Here is a 19,759-nt window from a genome sequence, read left to right as displayed (position 1 = left end):
GTGCAGAATTCGGTCAAGTCGCTTCTCAAGAGATCCAGCGTTGAGAAGGTGACCAATTTGCAGATCCTGGTGCTGTTCGTGCTGCTCTTGGTCATGTCCTTGGTGAGCTGTGTGGGAGGCATGCTCTGGAAGGACAAGCATGGAGTGGACATCTGGTACATCATGAAGAAGGGTAAGCACCAGAGCATGGCAGGAAGCTGCCTTTTCTGGAAGTTGTGCTGCTTTGGAAAGTGACTTCAAAGGCTCCCCACGTTTTTATTTATTGTTCTAACTGGTGTGTGGTGGCTTTGTTTTGTTTGTTTGTTTTAGAAACTGAAGATTAATGAGTTTTAGAAATAGAACGTTTCCTTCTTAAGATTTTTTTTAATAGATTGTCCTGACAATTTCATATAATCCTGGCATTTCGGAATAAAGCAGAGAGAAGAATCAGGGCAGAGGCATGAGACTGTGGCTCAGACAGATGAGGGCCACATCTTTGATTCTTAGTCACCAGAAGATTTTGGACAAGGTTTTTTACTTCTCTGCGCATTATTTCCCTCATTTGAAAATGGGGATGATATCTACCTCCTTGGATCAGTACAGCACTTCATGTACAATGAATAGTGCAAGGAAATGAGGACAAGGAGCACTGAGGGGGATTCAGGGGCTCAAGTGTCCTGTCATAAGAGGTTTAAAGGTATTTGGCATTAAAAGTTCAGCATTTTTCTTTGTTTTGTTTGTGTCTTTCCATGTTTTCAAAGTAAGCCATCACACATCTTTCTGCCCTTCCTAATCTATCACTGCTCTAACTTCCCTTGAAAGGATCTGTTTGAGAGCATTTTAGGAATTAAGAAACTAAGGTATAGACTCTGTAAATTGGACCAAAAATAAAGGATTTATTCTTACACAGTCTGGGTTTCTAGATGTTACTAGTCTGGGTTTGATTTCGAGCTTCTACATTTCAGATGAGCTTTAAAAAGTAATCTCATTTTAAATTTTCTTGTTTAATTTGCTCTACTCCAAGAGGGTGCATGCATATTATTTGGAAGCAGACATAAAAACTCACAAAAGCCACCGACATTTTGATGTCTATAAAATGTGTCAAGTTCTGCATGTCATACAAATGCTCTTCTCTTCCCTTGTTGATCAGACTTCTTGAAAGAAGAGACAACCCACACTGTTGCCATTTCCTCACCTCCCGGTCGCTCTTGGGCCTGTTTCAACCTGTTGTCGACTTCAACCACTCTGCTGAAATAATTGCTCCACATCTGGGGTAAATTCCCAGTTACTAAACCCAGTGGTCATTTTTAAAGTCACGATCTAATGGGATTTCTGCTGCTTGCTTCTGATTTTTTTTTTGAAACCCGTTTTTTCCCTATTTGATTCATAGAAACCTTGATCTACCTTTTAATTGCTAGTGTTTTCCAGGATCTTGGGGCCATCAGGAATTCCTCAACTTGAGCCCGTAAATCCTCGAAATTTTGTGGAGGCTTCTTACCTTAGCATGTACAAAACTAAGTTCATCTTTTCCCCTCAAACCAGTGTCTCTTTTCAGTGTTCTCCATGTAAATGGTGGTACCACATCCAACCATCTCCAAGCTGGAAACATAAAGGTCATTCTTACCTCCTTCTCAGTTTCCACCTCTCCTCCCCACATCCGCCCCGTGGCCTTCATCATCCTGTCAGTCCCAGAGTCTCGCTGCTTCTGCCTTTCCAGCATCTTCTCTGTAGGCACTCTCCTCTCCATCCTTGGACCACCACCATGGTTTCCTAACTGGTTGCCAAGCCCTCCGTCAAGTTCTACTCAAATTCATCCTTCACACAGTTTCCAGAAGGATGCGTATAAAAAGCAGGTACGAATGTGTCCAGTAGACTCAGTGATGTCACTGAGCCTGCGCTAGGGTGGCAAGTTGCCGTCTGATGGCCCACTGCTTGTCTTTGTGAATGAAGCTTTACTGGAGCACAAGCACACTATGTTTATTCATTTATGAGTTGTTGTTGCATTTTCATGCTACAGCAGCAGAGCTGAGTAGTTCCAACAGGACTGCAGGGTCTGCAAAGCCTGAAATACTTACCCGCCAGCTGTCAGAGGAAGTGTTTCCCGGACTCCTGGCCTGTGGGGTCAGGATAAACCTCCTTTCGCGTGGCTTCTCAGGACTGTTATGACCTGACCCCTGTGTCCTGACACCTCACCGCTTCTCCTTAGCGCTTGGTCTTTACTCTCAGAGGACTGCTTTTGTCTTTCTCATGATGCTTCTGTCCACCAGCTGCTCCATCATCTCCAGGCCTGTGGTCCAGGGCTCCTTCTGTGCAGCTGGATACCTGCCTCATCTCATTTCAGACTGAGATGAACATTACCTTCTCTGGTAGCAGCAACCGTGTCTTACCTGCCCCCTCCTTTGTCCAGTTAGGAGCCCTCTTTGGGTTCTGTAATGATATTCTTAATACATGTCACTCTGTTTCCATATTTTATAATTATTGTTCCTCTCTCCCACCCCCCTGCTAGGTTGTGAATTTTTGAGGTCAGGAATCATTATATCTTTCACTCCAAGAGCAGTGCCTTTTCGTAATAGGAACTCAGTAGTTAATTGATTCACTAAACTAAATAATTTTAGAATTAAATAGAATTTCAAAGTTTTCTAGTCTAACTCCTTCTTTTACAAAAATGAAACAGTCTGTGTGTTTACCGAAAAGCACAGAGGAAGTTGGTGGCGTATTTGGAATAAGAACCCATAATCGGGTCCTGACTACATTTCTCTGACCAGAATATTCTAATCCAAGAGAAGAGAAAGATACTGAGTAGTTAAAGTTATAATTGCATTTTTAGTAACTATTACCTTTAGCAGAATACTAAAGATTTTGTCTCTGTTTCTGTCCATAAAGTGGTCATAGTGATACCTGCCTCTGATTTTCTTAAGAGAATGATTTATGACCATAAAGTAATGCAGTAAGTGTAAAGGTATAATTCTGACAAATAAGGGAGGATTAGTCAACTCAAGGTGGTAAGAATTTGAATGTATGTGATGGTTAATTGAACTTGACATTTAGGTTGATGAAATTTAGAAACCTAGATTTGGCGTCTAAATTACAAGTATGCACTCATTTAGAGAAATGAGTATAAAATTCTAACTTAAAATTAAAATTATTTAACTTTGTCTGTATTTGTACTGATTTGTGTTTAATTACTCTGATCTTGTTTACAACTTACTTCTCATTTTGTGCTCTTCAGTTACAAAATGCTTCCTCCCATAACTCAACTACGTACGTTTTATATGTAAGACTGAGATGCAAGTTTTCAGAAAGATGCGTGTAAGGCAATGTGTATGTATCTCTTCTCTCCTGAGCACTTTCTAGATATTTTAAAGTAAATTTCTGTGAAATTAGGTTCAATTCTTATTGGAATATTATTCTCTCAAACACACTGTCCCTTTGAAAATGGGCGCACCGCTAGGTTTTACAAAGCATCGTATTCATTTTTTTGAGGAGGGCTTGCTTTTCCTTCTTTCTCTGAGTTTAAAAAATCATTATAGTGGTTATCTCTTTGGCTTCAGACATACTGTTTCTTCCAGCTAAAAAGTCCTCCTCACCCCCTTCTCCGTATCCCCTGCATTTATCAAATTCCCTTCTTCAGTTCTTCACTCACCAGCTTCTCCGAGACCCCTTCCTGGCCCCGCACCTGTGTTGCTGCTGCTGCGCTGGGCGTTCAGCACAGCGCGGAGCTCACTCGCTGCAGCCGCTCCTGACTCCTCTGGCTTCCTCCAGCTGCACCGAGGTCCCCTGAGGGCAGGATCTATGCCCTGTTAGATTGTAGCTCGATGCTTCCCGCACACCCTCTTACATGGTTGGTTGGTGCTTGACTAGTATTTTAAAAACCATTTTACATCTGTGTCCACTTCATCATACTTTTAATAATAATGTTCATGGAGAGGAATTCCGCAATTGTAAACCATAATCCTGCAAGCAGAGATGAATAAAGATGTCGCCTGAAGCCGTGATGGGGTTCCTCTGATTTTCTTCCACAGAGCACAACACCCACAGCTTTGGGTTTGACATTTTGATGTTCATCATCTTGTACCACAACCTCATCCCCATCAGTCTGCTCGTCACTCTGGAAATTGTGAAATACGTTCAGGCCCTGTTTATAAACTGGGTGAGTATTAAAATCAGGACTTAAAAAAACTCTCTCGAGCTATGGCTTTGGTTATAAGAATCAACGTGACTGATTCTTACGATGGAGGCAGTGCGGCTGATGGACCAGCCGTGCCTTCGACAGGAGAGCCCAGCACTGGTGTGGAGCCAGGCAGCAGTGCCTGGGCTTCTCTGTGTCAGTCTAGGTAGAGGACGCCATTTTCTTCATATATTTTTTCTAGCTTATAGGAAATATTTAGGAGTGGCTTAGTGGCAAGTGTAGAGAAAAGGTTATCCATTAACATTAAAGATACTCGCAAAGGGGAGAGCCCAGTAGACTTACAAGAGGTTTACAGATCTTGGCAAGAGTGGCAGCGACAAAGCCATCCCAGAATCCCTGCGTGGTGACAGCCACATGGTGACTGCGGTTAATACTCTCTAAGTTGTGGCTGAATAAATTTCCCGGTTTGAGTGTGGGGTTACAACTTTTAGTTGTATTGTGAAATACTGTTCTGTGCAATAAAATTCTTGTTAGATGTCACATTAACACGGTCCTCCTAGTAGGCCATGAATTACCATCATTTGAAGGGATATAGTATCTTGGCAACCACAACGTTAGACAAAGTGCTTTCAAATGTGTTCTTAGTGGGTTTTTATAGTAGCTCTCTGAGCAGTGCTGTGAGGTCCTATTGTTCCCATTTGGTGGATGCTGTAGCTGAGACTCACTCAAGGCGACACAACGTGTCTGAGGCAGAGCCGGGATTTGACAGCCACGTCTTCCAATCACCACCCCCTTGCCATTTGTTTCTACGTGGCGTTGCCTCTCCTAATTCAACTCAGCCAACTACGTGAGAAGTTAGCACGTGTGGTCCAAAACCAGGAGTTCTAGACTCTCCAGTGTGCCTTTTTCTAAATGTCAGGCGCGTGGGGGATCAGTGGCAGTACAGCCTTCCTGCAGAAATTTGGAGCCTGGTTCTGACTGTGTGGCTTGGCTGTTTTGTTTGTTTCCTGCAGGATGAAGACATGCACTATAAGGCCAATAATGTGTACGCCATGGCCAGAACATCGAATCTTAATGAAGAGCTTGGGCAGGTGAGGGCCCCAGAGGGCCTCCTGTCAGTGCGACAGGCGCTTCAGAGGAGGTGGATCTAGAGGGAGCTCCTGCAGAGTGAAAGGGCTGAATTCGGTCAGGGGCTATAGTTAATCTGACACCCACATAGAGCTTCAGGAGTACAATTTGTTCAAAAGATTGATGGTGTTGCATCATGGGTTGCAAGTAGAACAGACTTAATACAGACCATTATGTGCTTGTGAAGGGTGGACGAGCTGGAGGGACAGGTAGGAAAAGCTGCTGGGAGCGCCCAGGGTTTCCGTTAGCTTTCAGGGAGATGCTTCCCTAAGGCAGATGAGCCCCTAGGGAAGCATCCAGAGACTGCTGCACGGTTTCACACCTGCCAAACTCACGCACCTGCCCACAGCTGCCAGCAGGGAAGCAACAGAGCTTCCAGTACCTTCCAGAAATTTCCTCTCAATGGTAGAATCTAGCCTGCTGCCCAGAGACTGGGAGACATGTAGCCTCCTGCCTCTAGTCCCTGCCACACAACAGAAAGAGGCAGGGATCGATGCCTGGTTACCCGCAGACAGATGCTGGCGATCTTTTAAATGACAGTGGCTCCTGCCTTTTATTATCACTTTTTGGTGGCTTTATTTAACAAGTAGTTAGTCTGTATCCATGTCTCTTTCCAAATAATACAAAGATCTTGAAACTGTTTAATTGCATATTGCTTTGCATTATTTGTTGAACAGAAATGGTCACCTGTGGAACTTCCACTTGTCTTTGAAATGAGCGTTATGCTTGTGATAATGATTACAGTGACTTCAAGTCTGGTTTTCTTTTGCATCTGAGATATACATATGTATCAGTATACCAGTCTTTATCTACTTAATGTTCTCTAGATACTTCTAATGAGACTTCTTGTGGGAGGAAAATGGACTCGAATTTCTGAGTTTTTTAGGTTTGATGACTTGAAGTCTACTTTGCATATTACCACAGAATTTCACCTCCAGTGTAATACAAAGAGTACGGCCTCTGAAAGAAGTATAAAATTAAAGATAGAATTCTTATAGACTGAACATCTTGCTTTCTAGAAATTCACATTATTTGAGGATTTAAAGAGAAAGAATGCCATCCTATCTTTTTTCTCTAAATATATTTTAAATTTATTTTGTTTATCATGTTAATTTTTTCTTTGTTTAGTTAAATTTAAAAATGTCTTTCTTCTTTGTGTAGGTGAAATACTTATTTTCTGACAAAACAGGAACCCTTACTTGCAATATTATGACATTAAAGAAGTGCACCATTGCCGGTATAATTTATGGGTAAGTGTTTTATTGCCCTAGTCTGTTGGAAATTCTCATGTTTTGTTCCTTAACAAAATTAATTAGCCTTTATTTACTGCAGAACGTATCTGAACTCCTAATACTATAGCTATGGCTGAATGAGGTTGCAACTTAATATACCTTCGATGAAAACTTGCAGGTTTTTAAAAAACATGATTTACATCTACTTTTATACATGATTCAAATTCCTTAAGAGTTTTACATTTATAGTCTTGTAATAAGTCATATTTCCTTTCTCATTTTCCCTTAGAGATCAGTCAAGCAGAAGTGATGCTGGTGGAAAAAAGTTAAGGTAACTAGAGAACATTCTTTCCTGGCTTGCCAGTGTTTTTTCCCTTGCAGCAGGCTTTTTATCAGTACCAAAGCTCTGATGTACAATAACACAGCCCCCCTTGTCCAGACTTCCAGTGGCAGTTCCTGGGGAGTTCCCCTGCTTAGATCTTTCCCATCTGATAGTCAAAGAACCCAAAACCTAGACTTCAATTGGTTGCTTTGGTGGCAATTCACTCTGCCTCAAACTCTGCATAACTATACAGTTTTCTAGGCATTTTCCAATGCATTTTGCAGCTTGAGGCCTGGTCGGATGTATAATTTGACAGAACTCGAAATATTTACTAGTTCTAAGTGTGACTTAATGAAAACAGAAGATGGGGCTGTGTTCTGTTTAGAGCTGTTTGATAACTGATGGTCACCAGGAACTTTTAGTTAAAACAAATCTTATGTGTTCTTCCTCAGTCAGTCAGCCTGCTCTGTCACAGAGGCCTATGAGTTCAACGACCCGACACTGCTGCGGAACTTGAAGAACAACCACGTAAGTCTGCTGCTTTCACTCTATGCCGACAGGGCAATGCTGTGTAACTTTGAAACGTACATATCGTTTCCCAAAAGGTGTAATTTTCTGAGCACAGGAAGAGAGAAAGAGTCTCGAAATTTTTTTGGTGATAATACAGTGAGCAAGGGATTTTACACCAGTATTATGAGCTGAGTGCTGAGCTCATAATACGGTTCCTCACAGGGAACAGATGCTCCAAGAGGGCAGAGCCATCGTGTTCCCTGGGGTCTCCCCAGCCCCCTGCACTGTCCCTGACTCAGTACCCACTCCACAAACACATTTTGGATGCATGATCTAGTTTTCAGCTGGAGTCTGACTCTGTGTGTACCTGAAGTGAAACCTCAGTTGGCGCTAACTGCAGGCTGAGTGTGACTCACGTTAGAGGGCGGTCAGAAGGGACTCAACAGCTCTGTCCCTTTTTCGCAGCCCACGAAAGCCTGTATAAAGGAGTTTCTTACTCTGCTCTGCGTGTGCCACACTGTTGTTCCCGAGAGAGATGGGAATAACATAAACTACCAGGCTTCCTCCCCAGGTAGGTGCTGTGCATGCAGGATGCCCGCGGGTGATGCGCCTGCAGGGCAGGGGATGCCATCGCTGACCCCCTGCTGGCTCCTGCCTTTCTCCTTCTCTGCAATTCTGACAGTTTGGGGCATTCATGGTACCTGCAGCTCTGAGCCACTCTGCAGCTCTGGGGCTCCTCCTCTCCACACATCCAAAAACTGCCACAAGAAGGCTGGCAGGGGGCGGTCTGGGCACAGGGGTTATAATCAGTCACAAGGCAACATTTTATGGAGGTGCTACTAATGGCTTGGAGAACAAACAAGACCATAATGAGCACTGAGAAAGTATTTCACTTCCAGGCTGAGGGATTTATCTTAGTCCCACCAAAAGAGGCCCTGCTTAACGAAATTTCCCCTTCCATGAACACTGTCTGGTGCCTAGAAGCACAGATAAGTGATCAACAAAGCCAAGTTGTGAAGAATGACATGATATTTTCGTGCTGGAGAATAGAAATCTACATTAAGTTAAATTCAGCATCAACACGTTTGCTCAATCTCCATTAATACAGACTTTTTATTGGCAGATGAAGCAGCTTTAGTGAAAGGGGCAAAGAAACTTGGCTTTGTTTTCACTACAAGAACGCCATACTCTGTCACCATCGAAGCTGTGAGTAGCATCCTGTATGCTTCCCAGCAGGTTACATGCACCTGCTCTTCCAGAGAAACACATGTAAACAGTGGTTCAGAGTAGGAGCTCTTGGGGTGGGGGGTAGAGCTCAGTGGTAGAGCGCATGCTTAGCATACATAAGGTCCTGGGTTCAATCCCCAATACCTCCAAATAAATAAATAAACTTAATGCCCCCTGCATAAAAACCCACCCCAAAACAGAGTAGAAGCTGTGGAGTCCACTGCCCGGAATTCCCACCTGGCCCCATACCTTCCCAGCCATTGTTCTGGGGCAGGTTCTTTAACTTCTCTGTATTTGCCCCAGTTTTCTCATCACGCATATTATAGGGTCCTTGTGAATATTAAATGAGTTAATTTAGGTAAAGTATTTGAGATTAGTGCTTGGTGCAGAGAAAGTGCTCAGTAAAAGTGAGCTATTCCAAAGAGTTAGAATCATTAGATCTTCAAGATATACAGGATTTTTTTTCCTATGAAGAATCAAAATGTTTCAGACTACTCTTTGGTCAGCTCTGTTCTGTTGATTTATTTATGTTATATATATGTGTATATTTCCTTGTTCTTTCTTGATGACCACTAACCACAAACCTTTGATGTTATGGGAGAAAAAATGGAAGCAATGTAAACATGGTGGCCAATGCACTTTTCCCCCCTAGTCACAGTGCAATGGTTAGGTGTGTTTACTAGGCACTGTGTCCTTGCTAGAATGGACTGATGAATTCTTCTTTATAGCACATAGATGATTCTCAAATTATTTGAACTTCTACAGTCCTGTACTGGTAAAGCTGGGAGCTGGTAGATTCAGAGACAAATTGATCATGGTTATAGAAAGCTAAGCGGCTGTAACAGGAAAAGTTTAGAAAAGAATGCATGTTTCATTGGTACATCTTATAGCATGCCACCTCTTTCCATGTTTACCTCTTCAAATTATCTAGGCATTAAGGATTCTGTTTGATCTGTGCGATTTTATTAGAAGATTTATTTGCTCTCCCATTTCTGTCTGATGATTGTCTCATTTACTCCATGTAACTTTACAACAGGGGTGTGTTTATACAGTGTTTCTATTAGTGCTAATTTTAGATTGAGAAGAGAGGTGTTTCAGGCTCAAATTGTCACTATTAGAAGCACTTTTGCTAACATTGCCCAGGTTGTAAGCAATGTTCTTACCAGCGGAGGGCACCAGCATCTCATCAGACGTGCAAGAGGCTCTTTATTTTGAAAAAGATGTGTATTTGGGGGGTAAACCTTGTATGTGATTGGGAGAGTGAGTTATTTTGCAAGATGAATACTTTCATCCCCAGGTAAGAGCATGTTGTCTTATCTTCCTGTAGATGGGAGAAGAATTCACGTTTGAAATTCTTAACGTCCTGGAGTTTTCTAGGTAAGCTGCCTGTGTTTACCAGGGCTCTTTCTGTGACTATGCAATTGAGATTTGGCAGTGTGTGTGTGAATCAAAAGCTTAACACAGAATCATGAAATTCTAGTTGGCTTCTACCCACCCTTTAACGTCTGCTCAGTTCTCTCTTCTTGGCCCCATTAGTGCAAATTCCCTCTTGTAGTTGGTTTGGTTTCTCAACCTCTTCTTTCTAGCACTTGTCACAGTCAGAGCTGCGATTTTAAACCTGGGTTATTACTTAACGACTGTATTGCCAACTAGACCGTAAGTTCCAGGAGGGTAGGAGTCACCTCCTTGGGGGGAGTGCTGGTATCCAGGAAGTGCTCAATAAGTGTTTGATGAATGGATGTGTCAAAAAGCAAAATTCAACTGAGTAAATTGTGACGATCTCATTGGCTTTACTCAGTGATTCATGAGCTGGGCAGCGTCTCACCCGGCAGAGACAAAGGAGCTCTGAGGGGCTGAACAAAGTGGACGACGTTCATAGGTGACACCGGGGTGGGGCACGGAGGCTATAGCAGAGTGGATCGTTTGGGGCAAGGTCCCCTCCCTTTGGGGGACTGCAGTGGTCTGTCACTCACGTCTCCTCACCAGTGCTGACCAGGCAATTCCAGACTGACTGGCTAAGGTTGCACGCCTGGGGAGGCTGTAATTGCAATTCGGTTAGGCATTAAGTCTCAGGCTGGGGACTTGGGCTGAGCATAAGTGACTCCATTTAGGGCCTATTGTCTCTTTTTTAACAAATGGATATTGAATATTATCTTCACAAATAAATCAAAAACTGTTTCTTCAAAAGTAGTGAAGTAATTGAAATTTTCCCTCAAAGGGAACAGCGTGCCTCCAAATGCCTCTCCTCTTACACTCCAGCAGCCGTGGCCTGATGCCCCAGAGCGTGTTGTGAGGATGTGGGTGATGGTTTTATTGCCATTGGAGTTTCCTCCTGACTCATGAAGTCATATCTCTCGGGCCATCAGACCATTTCTAATGTGGAATCTGAAAAATTAGAAAAGGAAACAAGTAAATCATTTGCTCTTCCCAAAGGTAGATGGTTTTTTAGATCACGTCTTTAAAGCCTTATTTCCTGGTGACAGTTAAAAAAAAAAAGTTTTAAACCTCGGAAAAGTTGCTATTAACTCCTCTCTCTAGGAAAGCTTTTTATAAAAACTTTATTGCAAGGAAATACATCTCAATAATCAGTCTAGCTTTCTCCCTTCTTCATATTTGACTACTGCTACCATGAGAGCAGTCATTTCCTGTCATGAACATGTGTGCTCCTAGCTAGGTGACACTTAAAAAACTTAATGGCCCTGAGTAGTGTTCCAACAGCTTTCTCAACATTTGAAACAATTGTTAATCCTTTACCCCTGTTGGAAAGTACCTTCTAGCTCACGTGTTCTGCTTGGAGGCCAGGAGCTTTGCTGTAGTCTGTTCAGAGTGCGACAGGGCCCGGGGAAGCCTGTGTGTTAAGCAGGCACGGCTTGGGCTCCCTGGGGGGTGGGAGGTGCCTGGGCGTCTCTCACCACTTCTGGTGATTTGCTGGGCTTGGTGGCCTGGCAGAGTTGTTATCTTGCTGGCTAATTCTTTACTCAGTGGCTTTATCGACTGGAGCCAGAGAAGGCGGAAGGGGAGAAAGGTTGGTGACAAGCGTGGGTGCACGTGGAGAGGAGGGGAGCGGGTGGAGAAGCACCGGCGACGCAGGAGGGACAAGGAGTGCTTGTGCGTGTGGTCGTGATTCTGTGACCTTCCCCGTCTCCTAACCTCTCTGCGCCGCAGTTTCTTGGTCTATAAAATGGGATAGAGATGGTGTCCTCCTCACAGGACTGTTGTGAAGATTAGATCGCAGTGCCTGGCACATAAAAAATACTGATATAGCATTTGGTATGCGTGTGTAGTATCATTACTGTCACTTTAGCTGGAACACTCTTTTCTGAGGCTTAAGCGTTTGGATTTCACTAGGGGCTTCCCCTGCCTGGAGGAGACCCTTCTCCTCTCCTTCAGCAATCACGTCTCTGAGCCTCTTACTTTTGTTCCAAGCTTCAACCTCCTTTTCTTGATCAGCCTTATGCCTGAGGGAAAATAAAATTCTCTTTGTTGGAAGAGCTTGAAAACGTGGAATGACCGAGAGCCCAACTGGTCTGCTGGACACAAACAAAGCAGTCCCCTGAGGTAGCTGCTGGTCGCTCCTTTTGAAAGACATGCAGCTGGAGCTCAACTCAAAGGACCTTCCCATTGTCACTGAGCAAATGAGTGGCAGAGTCAGGATTCAAATCCAGGTCTGTCTGGTTCCAAAGGCCCGGAATTTGCAACCAGCCTGTGCTTCCAGAGGTGAAAGAATAGTTAGAGGATGAAAAAAAATACGTATTTTCGTCTTCACGGGGTGGATTGCAGTCTATGCAGCTACAAATACCTTTGTAGCCACATGCCAGTCACTGTCCTAGGACTAGAGTGGCCGTGACGACCGCCTGCTCATGGAGCCCTTGACTCTGGTAAACGAACAGGATAATTTCAAGTCGTGACGAGTGCTGTAAGCATATTAAACAGTCTGATCTGATGGAGACGGACCGTGGTGCTCCTGGTGGTGGAGGTCACCTCAGAGGGAGGCGCCAAGGGAGCCTTTGTGAGGAGATGGGACTTGGGCTGGTGGTTGAAAGATGAGAGGAGGGTTAGGAGTCGGAGAATGCCATGATGAGAAGGAAGGACCATCTCGGCCAGTTTACTTTGGTGGTGTGTGGGGTAGGTGGAGAGAGGAGTTCTTCAAGCCGATTTGGGCTGCTAAACCAGGAATAAAAGCAATGAGTCTACGTCCTATCTACGACTGTGAAAACAAACAAATAAAAAAAAAAAACCCACGCAAAAATCCCAAGGACTTTGAGACAGAAATCCATATTTTAAAACCTCTGGCATCTACTGAGCCAGAAATTTAACATTTCTGTGCAGCACAGTGAACAGGAAGGTCTACTTGATAAAGATGGTGTGAGGTCTGAATAATACACAGACCCAGGGCTGCTCTCCTCTTCTCTCAGCAGTTTTTAACAATTATATTAAATACATTACATGTATATATAGTGTGCATATTATAAGTAATATACATTATGTATGATACATAAGAAAGGTGTATTACTGTATCTGTGTTACATACTATACTATAATAGTACATATCAATGTAAATATCATATTACATACAATATATAGTGTATATTATCTATTATATATATTTGTGTCAGTAAATTTCCATGGAAGAAAAGAATAGTAGTAGCAGGAGGTGGAGATTTATAATTAGAATGTCCGTTAAAGGAAACAGGTAAAGAAAAAAAGACATGGAAACTGGCAAGAAACATGCCAGCCTTTTCACTACAGGGCAGCCAAAGACGCTAAGTCTTAGAATTCTTTTGACTTTGATTTTTTTGTGTGGGTGTTAGCTCCAGGTACTGAGGAAAACAGATACTAATGATACTTTCAATATTGTTTAGTAATAGAAAAAGGATGTCTATAATTGTCCGAACTCCTACAGGACAGGTCCGGCTCTACTGCAAAGGGGCTGTAAGTACTGGACTCCATCCTTCACGCGACTCCTCTCTTTGTTCACAGGAATGGGGAGGAAGCCTTTCACAACTTCACCATATCTTTAAGTGTTGTTACTCTGTATATGCTGTAGTCACTGGTTGCTAGAAGGATTACCAAAGATTGAAAAGCCCATCTCAAACCCAAGCAGCCAAAAACGTCCCCCGCAGCCGAGCGCACTGAAATCTGTGGTCACTCACGCAGTGTTTATATCAGTGATAACTTGCTGTCACTTAGCTGTTTTTCCGAGAACCAGTGATTAGATGACTGATGCTAAGGGTTTATAGCTAAGAGAATTTTGATCCCAGTTCTGAGCCCAAAGTGCTGGGATTTGGTGTCTCAGGAATTTGGTTTACCTCCATAAATCTCTTCTTTTGAAGCACTTAGATATTTGTTCACTGCCATATGTACTTTAAAGTTTGCTTTTTATTGAAGTGTAGTTGATTTACAATGTTAGTTTCAGGGCTACAGCAAAGTGATTCAGTTATGCATGTACATACATACATGTATTTTCTATTATATCATATGTACTTTAAAAAACCCAGTTTTATTGAGGTAAAATTGACATAAAATGAACTACATATATTTAAAATGTACATTTTGGTAAGTTTGCACACTGATCTGCCTTCTGCATTATAGATTCATTTATATTTATTAAAATTTTATATAAAGTCATACAGTCCGACTATGTGACTTTTTGTCTGTTTTTTCACTCATAATTATTTTTAAATTCATTCATGTTGGAGCTTGTATCAGTAGTTCGTTTCTTTGCATTGCTGAGTAGATTCCATTGAGTGGGTATACCAGCACTCGCTTATCCTTCCATCTGTTGAACGTTTTGTTTCAGTTTTGGCTACTACAAACAATGCTCCCATGAGCATTGTGTGCAAGGCCCTGAATGAATATATGGTTTCATCTCTCTTTGGTAAACACCTAGGGGTAAAATTCCTGGATCATAGAGTAGGCGTATTTTAACTTCTTAAGAAACCACCAAAGTGTGATTACCAGCAATTGTCACCAACACTTGGCATGGTTAGTCTTTTTAATTTTGCCATTCTAATAGGTGTGTATCTCATTGTGAATTTAACTTACATGTCTATGCTGACTAGTGGTAGCAAACATCTTTTGATGTGTTTATTTGCTATCTGTGATGGGGGTTCCCAAGACCACCCCTGTGTTTTTAGTGAATCTCTAAAAGGATTCATGGGACTCAGCGCATCGTTGTACTCATGACTAAGATTTATTATGGTAATAAGGGTATACAGCCAGACCACAAAGGAGAAGGACATAGGCAGTGTCTGGATGAATCCCATGGGAGTCACACAGGGAATGTTTTGCTGGGTTTAGAGAATTGTTTACCAGCCAAGGGCCAGCCTTGTAATTAGGTCTTTCTAAGAATAGCAGTCTTTGACCTGATATGTCAACTCTTTTCTACACACCATCCACTTATCTTCCTTGTTAAAATGTCTCTTTAAATATTTGGCCCCTGATTTTTAAAATAATTGTTTGTTTTTCTTATTGAGTTTTGAGAGTTCTTTATTTTGGATACAAGTCCTTTCTCAGATAGATAATTTGCAAATACTAGAACCCCGTCTGTGGCTTATCTTTTCATTCTCTTAATAGTGTCTTTTGAAGAACAGAAGTTAGTAATTTTGATCAAGTCCAGTTTACCAGTTTGTTCCTTTATAGGTCATGCTTTTAGTGCCATATCTAAGAAATCTTTGCTTAATTCATGGTCACAAAGATTTTCCCCTATGTTTTCTCCTCTTCTTACAGTTTTAGGTTTTATATTTACTTCCGGTTAATACTGAGTAATTTTTGAATGATACGAGCCAGGACTAGAAGTTCGTTTTTTACATCTGAATACCTGATTTCTCAGCACCACTTGTTAAAATGTTTATTCTTTCCTCACTGAATTGCCTTTGCACTTCTGTCACATGTATGTGAGCCTGCTGTTTCCTTTCACTGTCCTGTTGGTTGTCTTTATACGGTGACACCCTGTCTTAATTATGTCACTTTATAATAAATCTTAGAACCATATGCATTAGTTCTCCAACTTTGTTCTTCTTTTCCAAAGTTGTTTTGGATGTTCTGAGATCTTTGCGTTTCCATATGAGTTTTAAAATCATTTTGTCAATTTCTCCAATAAAGCCAATGGGGATTTTTTTTAAACTGGGACTATGTTGACTCTCTAAATCAATCTGGAAACAATTGACATCCTAAATAATATTGAGTTTTCTATTATATAAACATGGTATATCTGTCTATTTACTTATGTCTTTTTATTTTCTCTCAACAGTGTTTTGTAGTTTTTCAGTGTATAGATCCTTCATTTATTTTGTCAGATTTATTCCTAAGTATTTTATATTTTTGATGCTATTGTAAATTATTTTTTAAATTCAATTTCTGATAGTTTGTTGTTACTGTATAGAAATGCAAGTGGCTTTTGTACATTTTGATATTGTGTCCTACAACGTTTACAAAATCACTTAATCATTCCAGTAGCATTTTGATAGATTACATCAGATTTTCTGCATAAATGGTCATGTTATCTGTGAACAAAGACAATTTAAATCTTCTTTGGCAATATAGATGCCTTTTATTTCTTTTTCTTGTGTTATTGCACAAACTGGAACCTCCAGAACAATGTGAAATAGAAGTGAGAGAACAGATACCATTGTCTTCTTTGTGATCTTAGGCAAAAGCACTTAATGTTTTACCTTTGAAGATAATATCAGCTGTACTTTTTTGATAGATGCTCTTTATCATACTGAGGAAATTCCCTCTCATTCTTAGGTTGCTGAGATTTTTTTTTTTAGATCAATAATGGATGCTAGATTTTGTCAAATATTTTTCCTGCATTGATTGAGATACTAATGTGATTTTTCATTTCACCACCTGTTAGTGTGGTAAATTACATCAATTGATTTTTTTAAAAATGTTAAACCTACTTGTATTCCTGAGGTAAACCCCATATGGTCACGATGTACTATCCTTTTTATATATAAAAGTTGGATTCAATTTACTAAAGTTTTGTTTAGTATTTTTGCATCTATTCTCAGAAGAATTGTCTTTAATTTTCTTTCCTTGTAATGCCTTTGTTTGGTTTTTAATGCTAGTCATGTAGAATTAATGAGGAGCGTTCCCTCCTTTTCAGTCTTTGGAAAAGTGTGTATAGAATTGGTATTATTTGTCCTTTGAATGTTTGCTGGAATTCACCAGAAAACCATCTGGACTTGAGATTTTCTTTGTGGGAAGGTTTCTAAGTTCAAGTTCAATTTCTTTAATAATATAGAACTTTTCAGAGCATTAAAAAAATTAAGTTAGATTTGATTGCACTTTTTTGTAGAATTTTTCCATTTCATCCTAGTTGTCAAATTTATTAGAAAAAACTGTTCATCATATTCCTTTTAAAAATTCTTTCAGTATCTATAGAATCTATAAAAATGTCACTTCTCTCATTCCTGATCTTGGCAATCTGTGTCTTTTCTCTTTTTTCTTGATGAGGCTAGCTGGACAGTTACTAACTGCATTGGTCTCAAAAAGCCTGCTTTCAGTTTTATTAATTCTTTTCAAGTGTTTTTCTGCTTCGTCATTAAATTTCACTCTTAACCTTATCATTTCCATCCTTTTGCCTAGTTTCGGTTTAATTTGCTCCTCTTTTCCTGTTTTCTTAAGGTGGAACTTGATTTGAGACCTTTCTTCTTTTCTAACACAGATGTTTTGTGCTGTAAATTTCCTCCTAGCTACTGCTTTAGCAGCATCTCACAAATTTTGATATGTTGCATTTTCATCTTCATTCAATTTGAAATATTTTAATTTTGCTTTTGATTTCTTCTTTGACTCATGAGTTATTCTGAGATGTGTTATTTAGTTTTCAAGTATTTGGGAACATTCCAGAGATATTTCTTTAATTGGTTTATAACTTAATTCCATTATACTCAGAGAACACACTTTGTATGACTTAAATACTTTTAATTTTATTGAGACTCATTTTGTCAGATCATGACCTATCTAATGTTAGATGTTTTGTGTGTACTGAAAAAGAATGAGTATTTCGCTGTTTGTGGGCATATCAGTTCGGTCAAGTTGGTTGATAAGTGTTGTTCAGATATTCTGTGTCCTTAATAACTTTTTGTCTACTGGTTCTATCAGTTATCAAAAGGGGGATATTGAAATCCCCGAGTATTATTGTGGATTTGTGATTTTCATCTTGAAGTTCTATTTGTTTTTCGTTTGCTTCTATTAGTTTTAGCTTCATTTCAAAGCTATGTTATTCAGTGCATAAACACTGAGGATTATTGATTCCTCTTGATGAGCTGACCTATCATTGTGAAAAGATCTTCTTTTTCCCCGGCCATATTCTTTACTCTGAAATCTCTGTTGTCTGATGTTAATATAACCACTTCAGATTTCTTTCGATTAGGGTTAGCATGGTATATCTTTTTCTTTCCTTTTAGCCCATTTATGTCTTTAAAGTGTGTTTCTTCTAGGGAGCATGTAGTTGGTTTTTGTGTTTTTTATCTATTCTGAAAATCTCTGCCTTTTAACTAATGTTTAGACCATTTACATAGTATGCTTATTGATATGGCTAGATTTAAATATATCATCTTGTCATTTATTTTTTGTTTGTTCCAGTTGTTCTTTTTTCTCTTATTCATTTTTTTGTTTTATGCCTTCTTTTGATTACTTGAATTTTTTTCAATTTCCTTTTTTTATTTAAAAATTTTATTTTAGTAGTTACTTTAGGGCTTATAGTAGGTGTCTTTAATTTATTACATCCCTCCTTCAAGTGATAGTATATTACTTCACCTGTAGTATAAGAACCTTACAATTCTACTTCCGATTCTCTCCTAATCTTTGCTCCTGTGGTCATACATTTTAATTTTACAAAGTTATAAACTTCACCCTACATTGGTATTAATTTTGTTCAAGCAGTCAATTTTTTTAAATAAAAAGAATTAAATAACAAGAGAAATAATGTCTATATACTCATACCAATACTATTTTCAGTGCTTTCAGACCTGTATTTCCATTTGGTGTAATGATCTTTTTTCTGAAGAAGTCCCTTTACCGTATCTTATAGCATAGATCCATTGGTGATAAATTTTTTTTCAGTTTAAATTGGAAAAAAATCTTTATTTCGTCTTTGTTTTTCTGGTCTTCATTTTGAAATAACTTTTTGCTGAGTATAGTATTCTAGGCTGACCATTTTTTCCCTTCAGTCTGTAAAGATTTTGCTTAACTGGCTTCTTACTTGCATTGACTCAATGAGAAATCCGCTGTTAGCCTTATTTTTGTTCCTCTGTATGTAACATTTTTTCTGGAATTGTGCCTTCACTGAGGCTTCATGTGAGCACCTTCATATCTATTAGATAGAACAATAAGTTATAAAAGAGTATCTAGAATTCAGACTGTCAGTCTTAGAAAAGGTGTTAATTACTGTGGATTTCCCCCACCCCATAGGATTCAGTGATTTATGAGAGACTTTCAGAAGATTCTCTCTTTGTGGAGGAGACATTAACCCATCTGGAATATTTTGCCAAAGAAGGTAAATGAAAATTGTTTTGAATCTACTTCTCGTTTATAATGCTGTTCTTTTTTTAATTGAAGTACAGTCAATTACAGTGTGTCAATTTCTGGTGTACAGCACTATGTGCCAGTCATGCATATACATATATATATATTCATTTTCATATTTTTTTCCATTAAAGGTTATTACAAGATATTGAACATAGTACCCCCATGCTACACAAAAAAACTTAAAAAAAATCTGTCTTTATATATAGTGGCTAACATTTGAAAATGTCAAACTCCCGAATTTATCCCTTCCCACCTCCTTTCCCTGGTAACCATAAGATTTTAATGCCGTTCTTCAATGTTGAAATTGTAGCCTTGAAGCATGTCACTGCTGCTGGGGCCCATAGATGGGCAAGAGGGAGAGCTTGTTTGCATGTGTGACCTTGTATGCCCTCTGTTTGCTTAAAAATAAATGATTCCCCAAACAAACCTTGTCAAGACATTATTATTACTCTCCCTTTCTTTCATCTTTAACAGTTTTTGTGCTTATGTGCGAGCAGTAAGATGTGTGCTCTTCTGTGTGGCTCTTCCTATATTCCTAAAGCAGTGTCGTCCGTCTATAATCTGTTTGCTAAGTGTTACCTCTTTATCAAGCTGTAGTAGGAACTTGGCCCATGGTTGGAGGAAAAAAATAGGCTTTTCCAGTTCGTGTTTTGTATTTTGAAGCTGATTATTTTGTGCGTATAACTCAGGATGCTG

At 40.0% G+C, this 19,759-nt stretch overlaps 1 protein-coding gene across 3 annotated transcripts in view; it reads left to right on the top strand.

The window, feature by feature from the left end:
• LOC102532863 (phospholipid-transporting ATPase IB-like) overlaps nt 1-19,759 on the top strand; it is a 103,293-nt gene that overhangs the window by 21,636 nt on the left and 61,898 nt on the right. For all 3 annotated transcript variants that reach the window (XM_072976028.1, XM_072976029.1, XM_072976027.1), the window contains 11 exons: nt 7-172; nt 4,002-4,129; nt 5,122-5,199; nt 6,398-6,486; nt 6,758-6,799; nt 7,243-7,318; nt 7,766-7,871; nt 8,424-8,506; nt 9,855-9,904; nt 13,390-13,459; nt 18,947-19,031. In XM_072976028.1, the coding sequence (XP_072832129.1) occupies nt 7-172; nt 4,002-4,129; nt 5,122-5,199; nt 6,398-6,486; nt 6,758-6,799; nt 7,243-7,318; nt 7,766-7,871; nt 8,424-8,506; nt 9,855-9,904; nt 13,390-13,459; nt 18,947-19,031 (973 nt within the window). The remainder of the gene's footprint in view (nt 1-6; nt 173-4,001; nt 4,130-5,121; nt 5,200-6,397; nt 6,487-6,757; nt 6,800-7,242; nt 7,319-7,765; nt 7,872-8,423; nt 8,507-9,854; nt 9,905-13,389; nt 13,460-18,946; nt 19,032-19,759) is intronic.

The sequence above is a fragment of the Vicugna pacos genome, chromosome 14, assembly GCF_048564905.1.
Source record: "Vicugna pacos chromosome 14, VicPac4, whole genome shotgun sequence".
In the NCBI taxonomy this organism is placed as follows: domain Eukaryota; kingdom Metazoa; phylum Chordata; class Mammalia; order Artiodactyla; family Camelidae; genus Vicugna; species Vicugna pacos.
The sequence above is the reverse complement of the archived record's forward strand: the minus strand, read 5'-3'. Positions and strand labels throughout refer to the sequence as shown.